This window comes from Drosophila willistoni (assembly GCF_018902025.1).
Source record: "Drosophila willistoni isolate 14030-0811.24 chromosome XR unlocalized genomic scaffold, UCI_dwil_1.1 Seg8, whole genome shotgun sequence".
Lineage (NCBI taxonomy): Eukaryota > Metazoa > Arthropoda > Insecta > Diptera > Drosophilidae > Drosophila > Drosophila willistoni.
In genome coordinates, this window is record NW_025814059.1 from 1,622,364 (window position 1) to 1,648,858 (window position 26,495).

At 35.0% G+C, this 26,495-nt stretch overlaps 1 protein-coding gene across 6 annotated transcripts in view; it reads right to left on the minus strand.

Annotated features, from left to right (window-relative positions):
• Positions 1-26,495, minus strand: part of LOC6645859 (phosphatase and actin regulator 4) — an 88,690-nt gene that overhangs the window by 15,611 nt on the left and 46,584 nt on the right. The window contains exon 1 of one of the 6 annotated variants that reach the window (XM_002068496.4): positions 20,288-21,272. The exons of the other annotated variants lie outside the window; for them this stretch is intronic. Coding sequence (XP_002068532.2) covers positions 20,288-21,257 — 970 coding nt within the window. The 5' untranslated portion in view covers positions 21,258-21,272. Of the gene's footprint in view, positions 1-20,287; positions 21,273-26,495 lie in introns of those variants that run through there. 6 annotated transcript variants of the gene reach the window in all.

Here is a 26,495-nt window from a genome sequence, read left to right on the forward strand (position 1 = left end):
AAACAGGCAGGAGGCAGCAAACAAAGAAACAATTATTCGCTCAATGGCGACTGTTTAAATACTCTAACGGAAAATAAAGATGACACGACAACTTACTCAACAAAATTACAATTCAATGAAATCTATTCTCACTTTTAAGAGTTTAAATTATCAAAATATAGACTAAAATTAATAACATTTTCCTGTTTCTTAATATCCCCCAAGGATCATAAAGATTTAAACTGCTTTGCAAAGTAAACGGATCCCTATATGATAGTTAGGGCATAGCATTAAGAAATCTTTGCTGGTACAATTAAAACTTTTTACGCGGCAATTCAATGCAAAATAAACAAAACAATGCAGCAAATTAAAAGGCGATTAAAAATAAATTAAGTTTACGCAATTGTTAAAAACCAAATGGCAAACAAAAACAACAACAGCAACAGCCACCCGAGCCCAGCATCAAATGGCATAAATAAATAAATTTCTGATTGCTTTTCTTTTTTTTTATTTTTTGGGACTGGAAATTGTTTCAAGTTATGTGAAATATAAAGGTGAAGGTCAAGTGTAGTCAGCCGACCAGAAGCGGCCTAAAAGCCGCCACCCACATTAATTGAATAAGCAAATCGGTAAGAAATATTTTGTGAGAGAGACAAAGAAAGAGAGAGAAATATGGCCGATCCATTGAACCTATTAATAGAGATCTATATAGAGTAGAATTTGTTCATTCTCTGTGTTGGCATTTTTAATGCGATTAGCTAGAGATTTGTCGCCGTCTTGGCAACACACACACACACACACACACACACATATTTTGAAATTTTAAATGTAAAATGAAAAATTGAATTTAAATTTGAAGGTGGCAACCATTCATAGATATATACATGAATCTCTTATATATCTACATTTGTCTAGAATCTATAAAAATTTGCTATGGTTATTAGCAATCCATATTGAATACGGTAAATAGTTTTAATGGTTTTGACTTTAAAGTCTAAATGGTAAAATGTATTGCAATGTAGCAAGCTAAATTTAATTTATTCCATAATTGTTAAGGTCCGAAAAATGTTGAGAGATTAAAAATTTTAGCCATGCTTAGTTTGCATGTTTATATACAAATTGAGTGTCTCTTTATTTTGGTCTGGCCAATGGGGATAAAATCCCCAATTAAGAAAAAAGAATTAAGAATTAAAATCCTACTTGTTTTGCTTGTTTTTCATTTTCCCGGTGATTTGACTTTATTCACAAGTTAAGCAATTATTCAACAAAAGCATTTATATACTTATAAATTTTTTCCTTCTTTTTTTTTTTGGTTTTGGGGATGCTAAACAACAACAAGATGATGACAAAATAAAATAAGATATTTAAAAAAAAACAAAACCCCGACAAGAATCAACTTAATTGAGTTCTTTTCTGCCGACGACAACAAAGTGTCAAAAGCAAAAGCAAAAGATGGTCGTTAAAATTAATTTTTAATGGCAGTTGACACTTTGACGCCAGACCGCATCCCTCTCAAAAAAGAAGCCAACCCCCTCTCAACCTAACACTACCCCTAACCACAATATTACACCCGCACCCCGCCCCCACTGCATCCCCCTTAACACTTCCTTACCTCTTATACACTTCCTAAAGAAATGACAAGATAAAAAATATAAAAAAAAAAAAGAAAGAAAGAGAAATGCTTTGAAAATATTTTGGTTTATTGTTTGTGGTTGTATTTTGGCGATATTTTTATACATATATGAAGAGATATAGGCATAGATATATATATATGTATATAAATATCTATATCACTCTCTCTCTTTCCTATACATCGCCATAGATTTACGAGCAACAATTTTTAGCTTTTACTTTCTTAATTTGATAGATGAAATCAGCGCCAAGTTATGCAGTCGCCGAGTAAGAGAAACAAGAAGAAATGTGAAAGCAAAACGTAACGAAACGAAAATACAAATTGAGTATGAGAATAACATTAAATAAATTCACTTAAAAGGTCGCACAAAATGAAAGCAAGAAGGTGCGTAAATCTCTCTCTCTCTCTTTCTCTCAATAACGCTCTCTCGCCCCCGTCTTATGGTGTTGTTGCTGATTTATGGTCAACAAAATTGTTGCATATCGTAAAAAACGAGGTTGAGCATAAATAACATTTAATTTTGCCGGCCTGAAAGTTGATGAAAAACCGTTTCGAAAACACATCCTCCCCGCATTCCATCCCCTCTCTCCATCCTACCAACAAAACAGCAAAAAAAAAAGAAACAGAAGAAAATAACGAAACAAAAATAATGCCATAAAAATCAAAATCAACAACGAGCAACAACTCACTGCCAAGTGCAAAAAGAAAAAGGCAACAACAACAAAGCATAAAAAAAAAATGAAGAAAAGTTGTGGCAAAGTTGGCAAGCAAGTTCGAAACTGTAAATGGGAAGGTCGCCAACTTGAACTGCGGTTTTTCGAACATAATCAAAAGGCTACAGCAGCAGCAGCAGCAGCAACAACATCAGAGTAAAAACTTTACGAGCCACACACACTCGACACATGGACAACCCACCCACACACAACCATCTACACGTACGCGCGCACACACACTCACACACACACCTCTTAGGCGCTCAAACACGCGCTGTTGCGGTGTAAAATTTATAGATGTACGCTGGAAAGTAGGCAACATAAAATTGCACGAGGATATGAGAGAAAAAAAAAGTGAGAAAGTGAGACATAGAAAAGAGATGGTCAAACAAATATTGTGATTTGCTACAATTCCGAATTGAAATTAAGAAAAATCACTATTGTTTTCATGATAATAATAATGAACTTAAGCCAAGGGCAAACTAAAAATTAAACAACAAAATATTTGCTATGAAATCGTAAGAAAACCATATTATACCAAACCCTGACTTTATAATATAACTGGAGCGAATCAGAATGTTTCGATTTATATATATGGCACGGCTCCTTTGAATATTTCTTATTCATTTTTAACTACTTGTTCCATTAACTTCAATTTTATGTTAACAATTTGTGGCTAAACTTTATGCTTATGATATTTTCTATCAAATAAAATTAACGAATATAAATCTCAAAAAAAAAAAAGAGACTGCACAACAAAAAGACCTTTAAAATCGCAGGATTGGATTATTCTTGATCTCTTAATGAAATCCTTTTTAATTCACTAAGAAAGATGTAAGAAAATAAATGCAGTTTCTTGGTATTTACAAATTGTATAACCATTCAATCTTGTTTTATTTTTATATTGTATACTCGACATTTATCTATGGATATTTTTCCATAGAATATCCCTTTTTTTTATCTATCATTGAATAGATCAAATTGAAGTGGGTTATGCATCGTTTCCTTTAAATTGGCAAAAGAAAATAAAAAAAAAAAATCATCTGCTTTTGATTTCTATGGCATTTCAATTGGCTTTGAACATTTGAGCTAATCTTTTATGGCCAGTTTAGTATTGGCTTATTACATTACTGAGAGTATCTTTCACACGATTCTATTTCACATTACACACTTTCAGTCTTTCTGTCTGTCTGGCGGTCTGTCGGTCTTACGCTCTTTGTGTGTGTATCACGTATACATTTCTCATTTCTAATGGCCATCTCTTATGACCATTTCCACTTAAAAAGATATTTTCACACAAACAAAATTTTGTTTTTTTTTTTTTTGTATGAACTTATAACGAGGAAAAGCTGTTCCCTACCACTTTACTTTCTATGGCCGCCGCCCTCAAGGTGATATGAGGGTAGAACCAAACGAAACGAAACCAGGAAAAAAAAATATATAAAAATAAAAGGGAAACTCATCAAATTGGATTTGTTTCCTGGGCAACATGGTTAACAAGAGTATTTGGCTAATTCAGAAACAGAGTGAGAGAGAGAGAGAGAGAGAGAGCGATAGGGCAAAGAAATACTCAATCCCCCAATCCGTAATCTCAAATCCCCCAACCTTCTACACACACACACACAGACACACAAGCCAGACGTATAACCTGTTTCAGCCGATTACACAGTCTCCTCTCTACTCATTCATAGACTTTAGTCTCAAGTTTAAATTTAATGAAAGCCTCTAATGTGCGTTAAGCCTGTACGTACTACAAAAAAAAAAGACCAAAAGAAGGAAAAGACATTAACGAGCTGGCAAAAACTGCCTAAAGGCTTAAATGCCTTGACTCGATTTTAGGGTTCTAGGAGATGACAAGGACGCGTACGCTGAAGCTGAGGATGCTAAAGGACGAGAACGATGACGGTGGGAAACAGTAAACGTCACTTTAACGTTGCCACTCTCATTCACTCGTTTTGCCTTCTTTTACTTTTCCTTGGTGAGTTTTTTGTTTTTTTTTTTTTCTTCTTTCGTTTCGGGTGATGCGACCCGTCGGCAATACTTGAACACACACACAGCTGGTGACGGTAGGCAAACAGGCCAAAAGTGCTTTTCACACCCAATTGTGTGTGTGCCACTGCTGCACACACACACAGACGCACACACACCGAAACACACGCATGTAAGAAAAACAAGAACAAGAGCAACATCACGAGTTAAATGCTTTTCAGGCATAAAACTTTTGTAGCCAAAGTACAACAACACCAACAGCAATGGCTCACACACACTTTCACATAGACAAAAACAACAATGGCACACACACAAACATACACACACACATACATATATGTATCTTTCTCAATCCTTGTTGGTGTGTTTTTGCTACGTGCTCTGAGCTATTTTTTGTTATGTTTAACGCGTAGCTCAAATTATGATTACAATTTGGTCCAGGACCGAAAAACGAAAATTGAAGGAGCATCCCTACATATACATATATACAGGGTGTCCTACCTAGGATCACCCCCACCCCAAATTGTTAAATACTTAACTTTTTGTATTTTTTCATTTATTTGTAGATTAACAAAAAATGTACACTACATTGAAAGTGTAAGAGAGAAAACGAAATATGCACATGGTACACCCTGTAGCAGCGCTCAAATGTATGCTATGCTTTTTCTTTTTTCCTATTATATGTCTTCTCATTCTCAAAGTGTTCAGATGAACTTTAATTGAGAAAATTTATGGATTTACATGCCAATTACCAACGATTACATAAGCAAAAGTGATTGTATCATTGCCATTGAAATTTGATTGAATTTAATTGTGTTGTTAGTTTTAAAAACTTGTTGAAGTTTAATAAAACATTTTTGTTATGTTATGTTTTTACATAGTTTATGAAACACACACACACACACACACACAGACACTTTGGTTGAAAGCATTCCAAAGTATTGAGAATATAGCATACCTATATGCTCAGATTCCGTGTAAGGAATTTTGTCTTATCATACATTTCTAGTCTTTCCTCATCTCCCCTCAACATTTTTATTTCTTGTGTGGACTCTCTTCTATTCCAACGAACTTGTCATCGCATTTTGGGCCTTTTTCTTTGGTTTTCGTTTTTGTTTGGCTATAGTTAAGGGCGTTGCCTTGTGGTGGTTGTGATGGTGGCTTCAATCAATAACTGAAGGTCACAACACAGGCTATATAACACACACAATACACACACACACACACACACACGTACGCGTATACATGTAAAAAATGATAAGCGCGAGCCTCCTTCTTGGCACATTAATCATACGCCATGTGCTACTGCGGCTGCTTTTGCTCTTGCTGTTCCTGAGATGCTGTCGCACAGCAATTAGTTTCGCCATTTTAGGACTTGAATTATGCATGATGGCAAGGCCATCAGAGGGAGAGGGAGATAGAGAATATAGCCCTGCTATAGCCATCACCAACGCCATCACCATCACCATCACCAGAAGCATCATCATCAACCCGATACGCCTCTAATATCATCAGCTTTTGGGCAGTAAATTGCTTTAATTGACAGCGGAAGTGGCCAAAGAAAAACATTCTCAGGCATCATCATCATTATCATCATCATGATCATTTTGAGCAGGCAAGAAGAGTCGTGCAATAAATTAGCAATAATATTTTTTTTTTTTCTTTTTCTCATTTTCTTTAGGGCTGACAAGGTCAACTAAATGATGATGATTTGTTATTTGTTTTGCTTTTTGTGAAAGACAGCAAACAAGAAAAATAAATGCAAAGCGAAGCTTTTGAGGCAATTTTGTTAAATTGACATAATTAAAATGATGTAATTTACAATAAGATTTCCTCTTCATGTTATATATATTTGAAGTTTCCCACCGTATTTTTCTATTCTGTCATAAGTAAATACTTGAAGTAGTTGACTTTGAAGTTTACTTTTTTTTTTTTTCTTTTTTGTTTTTCATATTTTTACTGGAGGCAATAAACATAAATTAAACCTTAAATATATCCGCAGTTACAATTTCTCTAGGGGGTACACTCAGGGATCCATGATTGATGACAAAAAGCTGTTTGTTATATAACTTCAGGCAGAATTTTATTTTTATACAGCGACTTACATCCTCCTCTCTCCTCTACACATGCCGCAGCAGGGTATACTGAGCTCTGTACGATGTCGAAAATTATTGAATACAAAAAAAAAATACACAAACTCAACTTTATGTTAAATATAGATAAGGAACACAGCTCAAATAAGTTTTTATGTCAGTTTATGTAATGATTTTGTCTAGGGTATGGCGCTAACGTGGCCTCAACAACTTGAGCATTTGCTTCAAAGTGTTTTAGCATTAAATGTCATCAGCTGATGTTACAATGTGAAGAAAATTAATGAAGTTCTAGCCAAGATGAAAGATGATTGATGTTAGCAGCAGCAAGTGAATTGTGTTCTTTGCGTTTTCTTCTTCTTTTTCTTTGGCAAACTGTTGAACAACATTTACCAATAAATAATAAAGTAGAGTTATTACTTTTTGTTTCTTTTTTTAAGGAGGTGAAATTTTCCCAAAGGATTTGTCGTCGTAACCGAATGTTAAATTCCAGAAGAGCAGATTTATAACTGGATTAAGTGAAACAAGTTGACAGCTTTAATGACATTTTTCATTTTCTTATTTACTATTGACCACCAGCAACCAAGAAACAACAACAAGAACATTCAATTTTCAGTCATTCGCACTTTCTCCTGTTTTTTTATTTTTTACGTTTAAGCAAAACAAATAAAACATATGAATTATGTCTACACATAAAAGCAAAAAATGAATTTATATACTTTGTTTTTTGTTTTTATTTTCTTCCTTTTTTTTTTTGGACCTATGTATATATATTTTTTTTATTTCTTTATTTCAAATTTTCAATGTGTGTTTAGTGTTGTTAATTTTTTTTTTTTTTGCTCTTTTTTCAAATGGCGTCACTAGCGCCAATAAATGTGAAAGATTTGTTTGAGGATTTTCGTGTGAGATATTTGCCTAGGCACAAAATGAATCACAAAATGAGAAATACGAAAATAAAGAAACCTCACCAAAGATGTAACATTATTTAGATACCCTTTAGAAATGATAAATAAGGCGATATAGAGATAGAGTTGTATATATCAGCTTTATCACAAGGAATTGGTTTATACATCTTAAAAACTACTCGATTGAGATCACTTGTAACAAGTTAATGGCATAATCTATATACCCTTACGTATAGGGTAATAATGAGAAAGCAAATGCTCTTTCAATGAGTCAATATGTGTCACATGCAACAAAAAAATAGAAGAAGAGAAAAACCGAAAAAAATTTTAATAATAATTATCTTAAATTTTTTTTGCAACACAAATATTTTATAAATAGAAACCAAAAATATTTCATTGGGCTACATCATCAATATATAAACGAGAGAGAGCGAGAGAGAACACTAGAGAGAATAATACAGAGAGAGAGTGAGAGAGAGAGAGAGAGAGAGAGAGCAAATATGTAGTTCATTAACATGTAAAAAGATGAGGTAGAAGAGGATAAAGCAGCACACATTTTGCCTTGTTGAAGGTGAAGTTCATTTAAATTCCGCGTCACTCAAAAACTAAAATGAAAACACACACAAAAACGATTGGGTGAAGGTCAACAGCAAATACATTTAGACGCTTGCCGCCCCCTCGAATGACTACCATTTGTCTTTGGCAATGGCCTCATCCTGCTCCTCCTTCTACTGTTCATGATCTAAAGCATCTGCATCATCATCATCATTATGATGATGATAATTAGCATGTGTGTGTGTGTGTGAGGCTGGAAATTCGTTCGTTTGTTTGTTTGTTTGTTTGTCTTGGCTCTGCTCCCATGGAGGCGTCTCTCGATGACGGTGCTGCTGACGCTGCGAATGTGCGGAAATGCGTCCACAAACATTTGGGATTAACACACACACACACACACACACACACACACATGGCAAGAGATGTTCATACACCCTGACAAACCGCATTGTTAAATCTGATTGGCATATTCTATAAATTCTGTATAGAAAATTGATGAGTGAGTGAGAAGTGAAATTGTGTGTTTTCGAAAATTTGTAGCGGAAATGCTTGTTGATAGAATACGATACAAAGGGATAGATTCAGTTAATAAATCAGATTAAACTAGTGTGTGTGTGTGTGTGTGCTTTGTTTGGGCATATATATATATATGTATACGTACATAAATGCATATTCAAGTAAATCAATTAAATTCTATGAAAATGAATAAATCATTTGAAAATTGCTTACAATTAGTTACACAAAGGAATTGATATGCATTTATTTCAATTTTAAGTGCCAACTAAAAATCTTTGATTATTATTTAAATAAATTGATGAATTCTTAAAAAGTGATGATACTAATAAAAACACTTTTCTAGTTAACCATAAATTAAGCCACCCATTGTCATGTTGTTTCTAATTAAATGCAGATTTTCCTTTTAGAATTTACTTTTTGTTAACAACTTAAATCAGAATATATATTAAAACATTTATCTATTTGAACTTCAAGTTAACACTTGATTAGGTAAAATGATATTGTTTGTTCTTGGGCAGTGAGCAACAACAAACTATTAAGCTATTATCTTCAAGGAGTTTTTGGTAAATCATTGAAAATGAAGTGATTAGCACTTCAACAGAATGTCAAAAGGAAATTAAATACAAGTTTTTCTTGTTTTGTTTTGTTTGGTTTTTGTCGTTTAGGGTAAAAGTTAATTGCCAATTCTTGGCTTTTCAATAAGAAAAGACAATTAATCTTGGTCTATTTAGGTAATCAAACCATAATCTAGTCCTTAATGAGATTTTGTCCTCTCACACACACACACACACAGACAACACCTTATTGATTAGTATTCATGTTGTAACCTTTACATAATTAGCCAAAGTGCAATTAAGACACAATCAATCAGCAAATAAGTAAAAACAACTAGAAATATATTTACAAGTTTATCTATTCCGTTTAATTGAATTTCATACCAACAACAACAGCAACTCTCTCTCCTCTCTATACAAGATATATATATATATATATATACACTTTCGACAAGTTGGCTAACAATCTTAATTACAAGATAAGTTTGTAACTGTTTCACTGTGTGTTTCGAGTCTGTTCAATCTGCTTGTAAATGTAATTAGGATATACTTTTGTGATAATAACAACAATTTTATTCGCTCTCTCCCTCTTTGATGCCCCAAGGCTGCACATAAATTATAACAAATAAATCAAAAGCATATTTAACTAAAACTGCACAAAAAAAAAGGGCCAGAAATTCACATAAAAAGCTATCTTCCTAGACAGAGATACAGGAACAGAAACAGAAACTCACACATACATATCTATATACATTAAAAGGACATTCATAGTTGGGACTTGGACATGACATATGGGAAAAGTCTATCTTGATGTTGAATGAGAAAACTAAACGCAACTAAAATCAGAAAAATAAAACGAAAAGTTGCGGTCGCTTTTAGGTTTTTCCTTTCTGCATGTCAAAATTTTGGGTTTTTTCTTGTTTTTGGTAGGGCAAATTCAACGCTTGACAGTCATTAGTCATAAAAATTGTGTGCTGATGATAATGATGACAGCAGGGCACAGGGACTGAGACCACACTAAGGCAAATAGTCAAGGTTTTTTGGCAAGATCAAGGGCAGGCATCAGAATCAAAGTATCCTCATCATCATCATCTGCCAAAAACCTCAAACCTTGACCAAGGCGAACCAGAGCAAAGGGATACAATAATAATAAGTATAACCGCAGCGCCCTGGGACCAACGAAATTCTGTGGCTTCAACGCAATTTGCATACTCTGCATTTAAGTGGGAGGTAAGTTAATTATAAGGAAGTTCCTCTTCTACTTTGTTTAGAATAACTCAAATTAAATGCGGTTGAAGTTGTGGCTTATACAAATTACATTTTGAAATTTCATTGCTAGCTAAGTTTGTGACTAATATTTTATATTTCAAATGTACTTTTAAGTTAAAATAAAGTTATGCAATAGGCTTTTCTTTAATTTCTTTCCTTCAAACTTTTCAACATAGTTGAGCATACCCAATGTTGAGATAGAAAGGACATCACCTTGTTCATCATGGTCAAGCCGCAACTCAAAGGTCTTCCCAATGAATAATTGCTCTATAAAACCGTATAAAGTACGAAAAAATTATGCAACAAAAGAAAACCAAAGCAAGTAAAATATGAAGAGAAGAAAAAGAAAGAAAGTAAGAACGAGAGAGAGAGAGTTGAAATGGTGATGGAATGGGAGTATAAAAAGCAACTCGAAAGATAAATATTATACCAAATCTCCAAAGAGAAGCATTTATCTGGTTTCCTTTTCTTAGTTTCATTTCAACAAAAAGCGTAAAGAAAATGGTGGAGAAAGAATTAAAAAGAAAGGGTTAATTAAAGTTGAGTAGCGCCCACACTCAAGGTGAACACACACACACACACACACAGGATGGGAAGGGTGACAGAGAGAGATAGATAGATAGTCAGAGGCAATAAATTATTTTATGGTCTCCATTTTGGCCTTTCTTACATTTTTTTATTTTTCTGGAGGACTTTCGCTTCTAGCTCCAATGTCAACGTTAGCCTAGCCAACCAAGTGAAATTTAAGGCATCTTAAACAGATTTTTCTTTTCTTTTTTCCCATCTTCTTTGTTTTTTGGGTTGATTTTTTTTTTTTTTGTGCTTATTTATTTGGCTGGCAACTGAAAGCATCGAAGAGGGAAAGAGCAAGGGAGAATGGAAGCTTGCAGCTGGCTTTTCTTGGTAAGAGCAAACATAGTAGCAAAATTGAAAAAATGGTTATATAGCAAATATATTTATATATCTAATTGAGGCAGACAGCCGACTTAAAGGATATGTCGCAAAGTGTGCCTTTTGCGTTGGTCCTCTTATTATTGCTGTTGTTATTCCAGTCAAGTCGAGTCCAGTAGGAAGTCTACATCGGAGAGACAGGAAATTAAAATTTAACCCAAAACAACACTGAGCCCCTCAACTAAGTCCATGGGTCATCATCACAAGGCAAAGAGGGTGGGGTGGGTGGGTATGGTGGATGGTGAAGGCGGTGGGTAGGAGCAAAAGGAGAAGGTTTATTGTACTTGGCAGGCAGCGCATTAAAATGAATTACAGAGTGACAAAGCATGAGCACCAGAAACAGAGAGACAGCCAGACAGACATGCCAGCAGAGTTTAAAAGAAAGAGATAGCAAATGGTGTTGATTCCTGTATGGTATTATATAGAGATGGCTGAAAAATTGAAAAATCGTATCTATCTATGTACATTTTGCTTATCTCTCAAGCTGGAAAGTGAAAATTTTGCTTATCTGCAACTATTTTTCACTTCCTTTGTCCTGTTTATCCTTAAAATTTTGTTAGAAATGTTTATTGTTAACATTGTTATAGGTTTTTTCTCCACTTTTGTGTTTTTTCAACCTATGATCTTGATTTTTTTACAGTTTACTCTTCAAATTATATTCATCATGCATTCCTCTTAATTTTTCTTCTTTATTTAGCCATTTCGTCTATGTTTCTCCTATCTCTTCTTCTTATCTTAGCTTTCATGTTTTCCCTCTATTAATTTTCATGTCAATTTTATTTTGGGCATTCTATTTATTTCTCTATAACTTTTGCTCTCCTTTCTGTCATATATCAGTTTTGTTTCATCTCCATTTTTGGTTCTGAAATCATTTTTTGTTTCTCTCTTTATCATCATTATAATCGCCCACATCATTCCACAAGAGTTTTTCATCACGTTTCCATCCCTAATTTAAATCAACACAATATACGAGGAGTCAAAGCAGGAGTGGGCGCGGGAGAGGGAGACTTGGATCTACAGATGGCAGCGTGGGCTTTAAGAGGAAGTCCTTAATTTGTTTCCAGCCAGGCAACAGTAAGTAGTCTTATGCTCCCCTCCCCTTGCCTACTACCCACTTAGTATCCACTACTACATACAACTACTGTGTATTCCACCTTTAGTCGTATTTTCATTTGAATTTTTAATTTCTAGTCTTGTGCTACGTACTTTATCATACCCCTTAGAGCCATCCGCCGCCCACTATGGTGACACTTTTTGCATTAGTTTAACACACGAAACAGAGTTGAGAGTTGGTGGGAAACAAGGAGATGTGGGAGGATGAAAAGCGTGAAGCTAGCTAGCTGAATTCCATTCAGGATATGGTTCTCTGGCATCTATTTAAGTGAGTGAAAACTTTTTCCTTAACATTATATAATCTACACACACACACACACACACACAGACACATACATACATAGATCTAAAATGGAGGCACAGGCAAACATTGTGCAAAATTTTCAGCGCAAATTGTTGAAGGCAGGCAGCAGCCTCTATGCATATTTTATAAACGAACAAAAGAGATAGCTATACCAAAAGAAAAAGAGATAGATGCAAAGAGAAAGACAGAGAGAGAGAGAGAGAGAGAGAGAGAAAGAGAAACAGAGGTTGTATGTGTGGTAGGTACAACTTGCCCCGCTTCATGAATTTCGCATTTTTTTTTACCACCACCCACCCCTCCCTATGCCCTCCTCTTCCTTCTTCCCAATTTGCTATTGTTGTTGTGGACCCAAAAAATGTTATGCATAAAAAGCCAGCCACAGAGTGAACGTTAGTAAATAAAATTTTTACTGGCATGTGCAGCAGGCATGTCCCCTCCCCACATCCCCCCTCTCCAACAGGCGCAATATTCCCGTCAACAGCAGCAGGAGGAGAAATGGCAGCAAACCAACCAACAACAATTGAAATTTTTCGGCAAGTGCAAACATTTTTCGCGCCCAGCTGTTTGTATGCTCTTTGTCTCTCTCCTTCTCCCTCTCCCTCTCTCTCTCTATGTCTCTTTCTCACTTACACCATGGGTCCGTCTAATGGAGAGCTGATTTTAATTTAAAGATTAGCATTGAATTATTTAAGGGGCCAAAACGCGAGCAAACAATTTTAATTATGTGGCGTAGAAAATTATATAGAACTGTATAGAGAGAGGGAGAGAGAGAGAGATAAGGAGGGGCAGCGCATAAGCAGGAGGAGTCCTTCAAAAACAGCATTGATAAATGAGCTAGAAATTAGTTCAACATGGCGTCATCATTTGTGGCTCACTTGTTGCAGCAACCTTCAGAGTCTTAAATGTGGAAATGGAAATGGAACCGACTAGACGTGAAATTACTTAAGGCTTAAAGATAATCATCATCATATTTTCTAAAAATTCAACGCCAAAACGAAGCAAACACACAAATAAATAGGCGTGGATGGCAATGATTAAGTGAATTCTTGTTCTTTATAAAAAAAAGTCTGTCATTAATATATTGCAAGAATTTATTCTAATCAAAACGTTTTTTATGTTCACTCAAGAGAATATAGTGAAAATCATTTTCGTTTTGAAATTGAAGAGAATTCTGCATGAAGAACTCTAAAATAAAATATTCAACAATTTACGGAACCTATAAAAACTTGAAACATTTATTCATCTTGATTAGCTGATGCATTAAACAAAAAGTTTTCAAATCCATAAAGAAACTCTCATTGTGATATAGGTGCTTTCAGTTAGAAATTGCACGATTTGACAACAATTACAACAATATTGGCAGCAATTTTTGATTGTTTATTGTTTTATGTGGTTTTTGTTTTTCAATTTTTTTTTTATTTTATTTCAAAGCCATCATTTATCTTCTAATAATCAGTGGCTAAGCCATGAAAGGAAACCGCAAAAGTGTTCAACGAAACGAAATGAAATGTTGTCAGTGTAAAGAGAGAGACAACGCCGACGAATGTGAAAAGCATGAACAATGTAAATCCGCAAAACTAAAGGGCGACAATTGCGCTCAACTGTGTGTGTGTTTACTGAATGGGCGTGGCGGACACAATAAAAGAGACGGAGAATTGTGTGTGCAGAATGGGTAAGGTTTTGTGGGTTTTCCAGTGATGTTGCTGTTGATGCTGATACTGGCAGGAGGCTTGTTGTCCTTCAACAAAGTTGACCTTGCACTTGCCACTTGCTGCTGCTGCTGGCTCAGTCAGTTTCCTGCAACTGCACGCGCCGGATGTTGATTTTCATGGTTACGTTTTTCCTTTACGCTTTACTCTCTCTCTCTCTCTCTCTATCTCTCTGTCTATCTCTTTCTCTCTCTGTGTGTGTGCAAGGACGCGGCAAGAGCTGATAAACAAAAAGACACATGACTGCATCCACGTGCCACCGCATTGCATCGAAAAGTGCGGACAAGTTTTGACTCGTTTTTTTTTTTTTTAATTACATCTACATATACATAGCGTTTTTTTTTTTTTTTTTTGTATGCATCCAAATGTGCAAATTGTTATGTAATATGCACGAGGCAAACAACTTTGTTGATATCGACCTAGAACTACCTTTGCCTAACATTGCAATGAAAATATTTAGTTAAAAGCCAGTCAGAATTCGTTATGAGAAACATTTAAGCCATTTTAACTTTCTCGTTTTGGCACACATTCGAAACGATGTTTAGATATGCATACAACAATTGTTAAACTTGAACAAACATAAAAGTTACCTTAGAAACCTTAGAACCAACATGAGCGTGTTGGTAAAACCCTACAAATGCCTCTAGCGGACAATAGAAAGTTCAATGAATGAGACTCACCATCTCTCCTTCTCCCTCTATCTCTCTCTCTGTCTCTCTCTGGTTTTCTCTGAAGTAGTAAAACCTTTTTCCTAATGAAAGGATTACCAATTAGTTGCTAAACAATTTGTTTAAGTAAGAATAAACTTTTCTTAATAATGCCTTGAATGTATTGTTTATACATAGATTTAAAGTTGATAAAGTATTTACCTTTGTTTGAATTGGAACTTGATATACTCTTCATTCACTCAATGTTTATAGGGTATTGTGTATGAAAAACGTAAAACAGTAAAAACCAAAATCCAAATAGAAAACTAACAAAAATGGCAATTTGAATGCTGTGCACCCTAAAAAGTATGCTACATTTTTTTGGTATCTGTGTGTGTGTGTGGGGGGGGGGTAAAATAATGCAATTGAAATTGTTTTACAAAATGATTGCAATGTGTTGTTGTTGTTGCTGTTGTTGTTAGTGTAACTGGAGATTGCATTCCAGTTGAAATAACTTGTTGTTGTTGTTTTACCCAGCCAAACACTCCCAACCTTCTCCCCTTAGCCAACAGTTTATCTATCTGACTCTCACACTCGCATTCGTTCTACGTCCATGTCCTTTGCTTTTTGTGAATTTTCTTTTTTTTTTTCTGCCAGGATCTCAAATTGCCATTGCAAATCATAAAAATAAGCGCATTTCTTACTTTTGTTCTGACATTGCGCATTGGCGCGCTCAAAGATAAGTATCGAATGCATTTTCTGGGGATAGAAAGATGCGAAACACTCACAATACCAACACCAACAACAACAGCCAACCAAAGAAAGCAAAATCTTTTAACGAAGCGAGAAGCAAAACGAAATTGCAAATACTTTTTCATTCTTTGTTGCTGTTGTTGTCGTTATTGTTGCTTTTGTGTGACACATAATTGATTACAATATGGCATACAAATTGATAGCTCTCAATGAAAGTTTGGACACTTTTCTGATTGATTATACATATACACCAACCAACAGGCAACAGATCCACAATAAAAACAGAAAATTTATCAGAAAACTACTATATATGTATATATAAACATATGTTTATAATTTGGGAAGCAAAGCAGTTTATAGAACTGAAACTTCAAGAGAAATTTGCAATCTAAAGAACGAGTTAAAGCAAGTGGAGCTCAAAATATTGAAAATTCATATTTATGACTCGAAATTGAGAGTTTTTATCAATGATTTTTCATTGCTCATCCTATTTTTAACCAAATTATTTTTTCAATCCTGTTAAAAGGTTTCAAAAATTCACTAAAAAACTCAAATAGTTTTCCCCAAAACAATTTAAATTTATACTTATCTTACGTATTGAGTATTAAATATTCATGTTTGCGTCTCGATGAACTCGCGCATTAACTCACCTGAAACGACATATGAAATGGATATAAATAAATTAATTTCAAATAATCACATTGAATAAAAGTTAATTTAATGAAAACGCGCAAAAAGGCATTGCCAACCGTCAGTGGTGACGGTTAAAGCGGTGGTTGACTTCTTATAATTATGTGATTAAACGTTAATCAACACAATTTAAGTAATTAATTTAATCGTTGTCGTTGCTGCTGTTGCTGCTGCTGCTGCTGCGACTGGTGGATGATGTTGATGCCTCGTCATCATCATCGTCGTCAGCAACTCTATTTGCCTATTTTCATTAAAAGCTTTTGCCACACTCTCACTCTTGCTCTTAACCCCAAAAGGAGAAAGAAAAAAAAAAAACTTAACCACAAAATTAATGCAAAACACACTTGCTGCTTCATTTAATCGACTTATAGACACGCCCCTAGGCCCCCTGCCTACCACTCACACTCACACACACACACACGCACAACACAGCAAAAAAGTGCCAACGTAGCAGGCATTAGCCTTCATTTTCATCTCATTTCAGTGGGTTTGGATTTGGGTCGGGTTGGGTTGGGTTCTGCCTGGCTATGCGGTTGGTTGGCTTTGGATCTGTGTGGGACTGGTGCTGTTGGTGGCAAATCGCAAAAAGTTTCAACAAGTCACGCATTCAATTAAAAAGCTGCGACTTTACTGCGACTCTGGACTTGGACTTGGCGTTAATGTTTGTGGATTATAACGCCAAATTCAAACCCAAGCCAAGGCAAAGTCAAGACCAAGTGCAAGCCCAAGCCAAAACGCAAACTCAAACTCAAACCCAGACCATGACCAAGACGAGCTGAGCCAAGTCAAGTAAAGTCATTCAAGGCCTTTCGCAGCTGGCATTTGCATTTAATTATTAACAGTTGTGTGTGTGTGTGGCCGGGTGTGTGTGAAGGCTTCTCCATCTTCGTTATGTAAAAGTCTAAAAGTTTTCTCTGCGCCACATTAGCAATTGCCTCGAGTGCAGCGTCAGTGGATAAATAAGAGAATGTGCATGGGGCCGACGGAGCAAAGGATGGAACACAGATATTGTGCATTTCTTTTGCCATACTTTTCGAGTTGAGAGAGCCTTGCGGGCCAATTCTCATATTGCGGCAGCCAGTTAAATGCAATGCCCTTCCCCCTTTCCATTCAACCAACCAACAAACAAACCAACTCTACGTTTAAGCCATTTTCATCTTACACTTTTGCTGTTTACACATCTACTTCGACTTTTTCGTCTACTCGTCTACTCGTCTTACCCATCTTAAACTAAGTGCACTTAAAACTTTAGCAAAAAAAAAAAACTTTTCAATTAATTGCCAATTAATTTTGCGCAATACAAAACTTCAACCTTAGTTGTTGTTGTTGTTGTTGTTGTTGTTGAAACTGAGTTTTGCCAAATGTCAATCAATTGCTCGATACCGAAAATAAATTTGAAAAATGCTTAACAAATTGTGCACAAAATTGAATTGAATTCTTGCTTGCTCTTCCCTTCTCTTCATTCACTCTTGTTTGACCCACTCATTCTCATCCTTCATTCAATTGGCAGACAAATATCCTTCAACTAAGTAAATTTGTTTAAGTAAATCAAAAGAATCAATTTATTTACTTAGCTGATGATTATTCCCTCACTCTCTCTCATACATCGATCAACTAAAATAGCATAATACAAATACTTTTTCCATGGATAATGTAGTTTCTTCAAGAAAATATAATGAAAATGTTAATACTCATTCTATAAATAATTCTGTTTAACTCAACTGTTTTCTGTATTTTTTAGATCTTGATCAATATTTGAAACTTAGTTGGCATCAAACTTTAATCTAACCTAATGTCAGTAAGTGAATTAAATGATTTCGATTGTAAATTCGCAAAATTTACATAAATAATTTAAAAAGCAAAACAAATTAGATATGCTCATTGCTCATGGTGCAAGTGTTTGTAATAATTGTTCAAACGAGTAGAAAAAATTTCATTTTAAAGGAATCAAAAAAAAAAAAAAAATGTTCATACGAAATTCCATGCCCTAAGAGTCTCATGTATAAAAAAGCATTTTATTTTCGCCCACAATTCGTAGAAAATTGCATTGCCATTCCAAGTTTATATATACATTTCTATATATATGTATACACGAGTTTATGCCATAGATATATCAATTTCAATCTTTTGTATGCCATGGAAAATTGCAAAAAATAAAAACTTTTCCTGCAATGTCCCTTTTGGGTTGTGCTGCCTGCCTGCCTGCCAGACCAAGAAAATAGGTAAAATTCAAAGTAAAATATTTTAATCATAAAATGAATGCCTGATGAGCTAACTCAACTCAACTCAACTGACTGATGGACTGACTGAAGGACTGACTGCATGCCTGCCTGCTTGCCTGCCTGACCAACTGTCTAACTGTCCATAAGTTTGTTATTCGAATTTATGGTTTAGTTTGATTGAATATTTCATAATAGAGAACTTGCATGATGCTTCATTTTCTTGGTCATTTGGCAAGAGTTCTAAGAGCCGCTGCATAGAGGAGATGGAAAGCCAAATTATGCTATAGACAGACAATTTACAAATTGCATTATACAATGGCATAAGGGGCATAAGGCACTTGGCAAATAGAGCAAGAGCATAGAAGAAGAAGAAATGAGGGCCAAGGGAGATTTTATTTCTCTTTGTATGTCATGCTAAAACCCATCTAGCAATTGATTGAGGTGATAATTTCCTCATTCTCATTCTCTTCACTCAAATCTATCGTAACCCACTCAACTATTTTAGTATTTTCCATCAATATGCAACTCTGCAAGCAGGCAGCAAGCAAATACAATAAACTTTATGGTGGCGAGGCGGCAGCAGCAGCAGCAGCAGCAGCACAAAGAAAAGAATGTGCAACTTTCTGCAGGCGTCGGCAATTGCAATGAAACTTATTTTTATTGACATTTTAGTTTGGTGGCAAAAATGGAGAGAGGCAAAGAGGGAGAAGAAGGAGATGCTCCTTCTCAACGTACACAATGTTTAACAATATTTGCATATACGTAATACTCAATAGAGTAAGTAAAGGGAGCAGAGAAAGGAAGAGGGTTACGTTTGTGTGTGTTTGTGGATGGCCAGAATAATGGAACCGTCTTACACGTCGAGAGAATATCAAGAATCGATTCAAATGTTATAAATTCTCTTAATAATTGCCAAGTAACTTTATTGAGTAAAGTGTTCACTTGAAAAGGATTGAATTACTCAATTCTCTCGCCAAAGGGGGGAAAGGAATCATAAGGAATTTCTTATTTTGAGTGTTTTTAGCTTGATGAAATGTAATTTGAAGCTGTTTAAGTTTTTAAGTGCCTCTGCTTTAAGAATTCACAGTTTATTTAAATAAAAATTGAATTTTAATAATATTTTTATAATTAATTCTTGGCTCAAAGAAGTTTAAGCATTTAAAGCTTCTTCCTTAAAGTAAGTTTAATACAACTTGGACTCTTTTTCAAAACTGAGACATTTTTTTTTCTTTATTGAGTTACAGTCTCTTTATTGATGTTTTTCTCCTCCTCCACACTCTCTCGCCCTTTCTCTGTGTCTCTAACATTGGGGCATCTCTTTCTCTTGGTAACTAATAACCAAAGTTTACACAAATGCTCGACGTAGTCAATTTGAAGGCATAAAATTTTCAATAAAGTTGCCAGATGAGAGATGACTTAAGCCTAATCACCACCGATGGATGGATGGATGGATGGATGGATGGATGGACCGACCGACCGACTGAGCAAGCGAACGAGCGAGCAAATGCCATGAAATTTTATGCTCATGGTCAGTTTGCAATTTGGATGCTTTTATAGCCTCCTGGCCACGCCCTTTAAACACCCACATATACCCACATTCATATATGCCACCCACATTCACACACACATACATACATATGTGTATGTGTGTATGTAGACCCCACAGACCACACTTTATTACCGCCTCATAAAACATACCTAAACTTCTCTTGACCGTGGCACGTGGCTTATTGCTGCCGCTATTCAAAGTTACCGCAATGGTGGCCGTTGTCCTTGGCTTATTTGCAGGCGTTTTGCTTGAAATCAAAGGAAATGGTTTCGGTTGTCTTAGCGTTGTTGTTATTGCTCCTCCTCCTCCTCCTGTTGTTACTGGCAACAAATGATGATGATGTTGCCGCTGTTGCTGATGCTGCTGCTGCTGCTGCTCCTGGTTACTGGCACTTGGTAGTGCCGATGTTGATACCGATGTGCTTGATCGCTTATACCCTTCGGTTAGAAAAGCTGGTGGTGGTGTTATTGGTGGTGCTGGTATACACATTTGCTCATCCACCGGTGAACTTGCCGCCGTACTTGGCGCTGTAATGCATTCGCGTAAACGCAAACCGCCAGCTATTGGTTTCAATGTGTTTGTTGTTGCTGCTGCTGTTGTTGTTGTTGTTGTTGACGACGAGTTGGTGCCACCAATGGCAATGGCCGCACTCGATGTGGATGGTGTTGCTCCACCGCTCTGGCTATGACTGTGACTATGTGACCCATGACTCTCATTGCAATAGAGTTCCAAATGATGTTTGTCACAACGTCGCCGTCGGCGTATATTTGGGGCAATGGTCTTCATTTTGTTGCCATTCGTTGAGGCCGGGGATGATGAAGATGACGCCGCCGCCGACGCCGCAGCCGCTGACGTTCGATTAATTGATGGTACGCCGTCTTTTGAATTGAGACGTAAATAGTGTACACGAAAGATGCGTACAGGTTGATGTTGCAGATGTTGTTGTTGTTGCTGTTGCTGCTGTTGTTGCAGCTTTTGTTGCTGCTGCTGTTGCAAATATTCTTTGTAGGTTTGCTTACGTGGCTGTTGTTGTTGTAACAATGGTAATTGTAATTTTAATTGTTGATGTTGCTGTGTTTGTTGCTGTTGTTGTGGTTGCTTACTTTCGTATTGCAGCATTTAGTTGAATTGTTCAAGTATATATATATATCTCTATATATCTATATATGCTATGTATTTGTTTTGTTGGTTTAAAATTTATAGAAAATAGTAACTTTTTTTTGTTTTGCTTTATGTCATAGATCTTAATATTTCTGTGTATATATATATATATATAACTGTATAGTTTATAATTTATTTCTGTTATTTGTTTTTGTTTTAGTTTAGTTTACTTTAAAATGGAAGCTTTCAATTGCGGCGTTTTGTAACTTTGTTTGCTTTATTTTGAATTTTTGTTTTAATTTCTCCTCTCTCTCTCTCTATCTATCTATCTATCTCCCTCTGTCTCTATATATATATATATATATAACGCTCTCTATCTGTGTATGTTTGATTATTGTGGCTTTATTGTTAGTTTTATTTGGCTTTTTGTTGATTGGTTAAATATTGATATTTATTTGCTTATTTATTGATTTACTTATTTATTTTTTTTTTCTTTTGTTTTTGGCGTAACAGTTTTTAAAATTTCCGTTTTTGTTGATTTTAAGCCTCTCTGAATTGCTTGTCTTTTTTGTTTTTCGTATTGTTTTAATAATAAGTTTATAATTTATAGTTATTTGTATACAACAACCGTCTAAATAGTTGACTTGAAACTTTTCATATATATATATTTATAGACTGATAGAGAGAGTTTTGTTAACCTTTTATATATATGTATATATATTTTATATCTGTGTATATATATATATATTTATTTCATTTAAAATCGTAGTATTTGTAGAGCAGGAAACACCTTCGTTTTTATTTTAGTAACTTTTTTGTTTTGTTTTGTTTTGTTGGTTTTATCTGCAAAATGTGAAATGAATTTTCATTTGATTTTTATAGTCACCATGAACTGCCACGCCCATGCAGCGACTGTGCATTACGCCCTATTAAAATTGGTAATCAAACGAAATGTCGCTACAAATTATTTCACTTCCTCATTCAATCTATCTCATTTGTCTTTTCTCTTGTTTCTTTCTTTTTGACTTTGCCATCATACCCTGCCTCTACCGAAAGGTCAAATCGGGTATATACCTACTATATATATATATATTTTTATTCCTGTTTAGCATCAGCAGCGCTTACAAGTTCTCTAACCCGCGACGAATAAACTTTACAAATTTCTAACAATTTTTCTTGTAGCCTTTTAACCAATTAGAAAGGTATCCCACAGTCGTCCATTCTTTTTACCTTCTCCCTACGGTAAGTAAGTCTGTTGTTTTTTTATTTCATTTTCGTTGATTTTTCAACATTTCAAAAATTAATGACTTGCGAGAGCACAAAACAAAAAAAAATAAAAAAAAAAACAGAAGAAAAGTAAAGTAAAAAAACGAAACGAAAAAAAGGCGCAATGGAAAATGGTTGACAAGAGACCGCCGCATATTGATACCATTGAGGCGTGACTGAAATATTTGATTAGAAACGACAGAAGAGAAGAGAGAGAGTGAGGAGGAAAAAACCCCAAGTGGGTGGGAAATGAAGAAAAAGTTGAGTTGAAACGTTGTTATATAATTAGGAAATGAGGAAAGCAGATCATGAGGATATATTTAATGTAATTTTGATGTATTTGTTTTTCACCATTATTTGCGGTAGACCAACATCACCACCATATGGCATATGCTGACGAATTGTTGTTGTCTATCTAACCAATCAAGCAAGAAAATGTTCCCTATCCCTATCCCTAACTCTCTATCTCTCTATGCCACCCAATAAGCCTGTCCATATCCCTTGCTGTCAGTTGTCGGTGGCTGCCAGCGTTGACAATAAGTGAGTGAAAAGGAAAAAAATAAAATAAATAAAAAAAAAAAAAATGAAAGGAAAAGAAAAGAAAATGCCAATTCTTTTTGCAGCTGCTGCTATTCACTCTCCCTCTCTCTCTCACACACTCTATTTCTATCCTTCTCAAGTTGCGTACTATGTAATAAGCCAATCAATTCAGTGTCAGATGAACTGCTTCATTAATTTCAACTCCAAGTTGTTCAAGAAAAAAAAAAGGAATTCTGATGCCTGCTCTGGTCTGGGCTGGGCTGGTCTGTTCTGGTCTAGTCTGGCTCTTGCCACAAAAAGTCACGTAAGCCTAAAGGACGAGTGTATGTATAGATGGTAAACGAACGAGTAAGGAATGGGGACCAGAAAAAAAAAAATAAATAAAATAAGCCTACTTAGCTAACGCTATTTCTTTATTTTGTGCTCCTGCTCCTGCTGATGCTGCTGCTGCTGTTATTTTCCTTAAGGACACTTTCATCTACAGCCATATCGATGGCCAGTTTATTCCCCAAACTTTTCGCTCTTACTCTCTCTCTCTCTTACGATTATATATGTATCTTAAAGATACACGTGTCGATGCTTCTGACCACCTCTTTGCAAGTGGAAAAAGGAAAAGTTTAGCTCTCAGGTGCGTAATTTTTTTCATCATTTTAAACTAAAAGTGTTTCAAACGAAACTTTATGCCCAAAAGAGAGTTATAAATAATCGCTTTTTTCTTAGTCGTCTTTGTCGTCTTCGACATCGTTGTTGGAAAATATCATTGGACTTTTCTTCAATTTCCATTTAAGTTTCGGTTTCTGTTTCTGTGACATTTCTTGATGATTGGGCTTTTTGAGCTTGGTTTTGTAGACGTCCATAATAATGACGACGACGACGACGACGTCTTTCACTAATTGCAAAAGTTTCGAGTCAAATCGCTTCATGTGAGGGGATTTTTCTTATATATATATATATGTATTTACTTTGCCTCATCAAATTGAAATTTGGCCTATAACTAAAAGTTATAATTGAATAGCTATTTCAATAGGCGGCTTGTGCTTAGGCGTGGGCGTGGCAGTTATACATGAGCTTATGTGTGTAAGTCTCTATGTCTGTGTTTGTGTGTGTGTGTGTGCTATAAGTGTTTGCACATTAAAACAAATCTCTGTAGTTCAATTTTTGGAAACAAGCTAACTGAACTGACTGACTCTAAGGGTTCCCTCTCCCCACTTCCCACTTCATGTCTCACAATCTGTGCAAATATCTGTTATTTGCATAATTTCTATGTAATTTGAATGTATTACCAGCTTAAATATTTGTTCTCGGGCTAAAAACTTTTGTTCAAGAACTTTTGAAAATCTGTTCGAAGGCATTTCTCGTTTTATGTGTGTCCTGTTTGGTGTGTTCCTTTTCCATTTGGTTTTTTTGTTTTTGTGCAATTGCAAATTATATGAAGTAAAATTTACTTCAATCTTTAACTTAATCGTCTCCTTAATTTAGTCATTTAAGACATTTGCAGATCTACTTTTAATCTAATTCATAATGGCTTCATTTTATTTGTATGACTTTTGTTTTGAAAGCCAGGAAAAGTTTTTGCATATAAATTGAAATTCTTGAACCCAAATTGTTTTCATTGTCAACTAATATTTTGTTTTTAATTCGTAAATTACGTTCTTAGTACAAATTTTGAAATCGAATGAAATAGTTTTCTATTTCCAAGTCATATATAGGAAATTTTTTTAATCTATTGAATCTAAATTTATGAAATAGTAGCAATAGCAAATAGAAAAATTCTATATTCAGATTCTATAAAAAACAACTAAGATACTTCTTTGTTGTTTACAGTTAACTAAAGAGAAATCCTTTTCAGAAGCTTGTTTCCAATTTGATTGTTGAGTTATTTTTCTGTCATTTTGTGGATTGTCTGTTCATTTGTTCGTCTGGTTTAATGATTCACTTACGTATTTGTTTTTTTTTTCACAAAATTAATTGTACTACATAGACAGAGAGCAAAAACCACTTAGTTAAATTACAAATGTTTATTTCTTGGCCAGACGACAGACACATATTCAATGCATGTCATTCAATAAATTCTTAGCATTCTCTCGAATATATTTATCTTTATATATACGTATATATATATCTTTTGTGTCTCCCGGTAACAAGGTAACACCTTGACTTTGGCGATCTGCTCTGTGGCTGTTGATTTTCCTCTATTGCACACAAAATTTCTAACGCGTAGGGTTCGATCTTGTTGGATGATGTCGTGTGGTCCAGTGGTCAATGCACTTCAAAATATTGTTTATAATTGTTATATATATATTCTTGTTGATCAAATTTATGGGGCCAAGTTGACATTACGAATTTCAGGGCCAGTAGCAGAAAAAAATTTATCATATAATTTTCACCGATTTTGATTTTTGATTCTTTTTTTTCCCCGATTTTTTTTTTTTGTTGTATAGGATATATAGGTATTTATGTTTCTCTTGGCGTGGGTGTCATAAAAATTTGGCACATAAATTCCACACACACACACACACACAAACTCACAACAAAAAAAAAGAATTTAAAATAATTTCACTTTGTTTTTTTGTTCACGCACAGATAATAAAAGTAACATTTAACAGTTCATAAAAATGGGAAATAAAAAAATTATTGAAATTGGAAAAACACAATTACCAAAAATGGGAGGGAAAACAATATATTACAGGTTGGTGCGAGGGTTTGTTGTTTGTTGGGTGGTTGGGGGGAGTTGGGGAAGATTGTAAGTTAAACAAAACTTAATGAAAAACCGAAAAGAAGACTTTCAAATGTCTTTTGTATCACATCACATAAATGTTTATTCTTTGGCTTTTTTGTTTCATTTCAAATTGTTAATAAAACATTTGTCTTTTAATTGCTTGCTGGCAATATTTGTTGTTGATAATTAATTGGTTGGTTCTTATTATTGCTTTGAGATTTTTGTGATTTTTTTTAATTTTTTTGTTTTTAACAATTGTTGTTTGTTTGCTGTCTTTGTCTCTCTCCCTTTTTCTCTGTCTGCCACTCTTTCTCTCTATCTCTCTCTCTCTCGCTCGCTCTAGCTCTTTTGATGTGATGTTCAGCTGTGCGGCCGACACGTTCAAGATTTGCCAACAAACTGATGCCAAACGGAAGCCGTGCAAATGTTTTTCATGACATTCTGGGCGGCTCGGCCAGCAGCAACAGCAACAGCAACAGAAGCAGCAGCAGCAGCAGCAGCAACATCATCATCAGCGGCTGATAAGCACATGCCGAGGAAAAGCTTTCTTGCAAAGAGAGCAAAATATCACACACCGAAATAGCCAACGAAAATTCTCTTTAAGCCTCAAGAGCATGAAATATGAAAGAAAAAAGTCATTCTCTTTTGCATTAGCCATTAGAATATGTCTTTTGTTCATATCAACTGGCCCACATAATAGTTTAAGACAAAGCAATTATTAATATTAAATC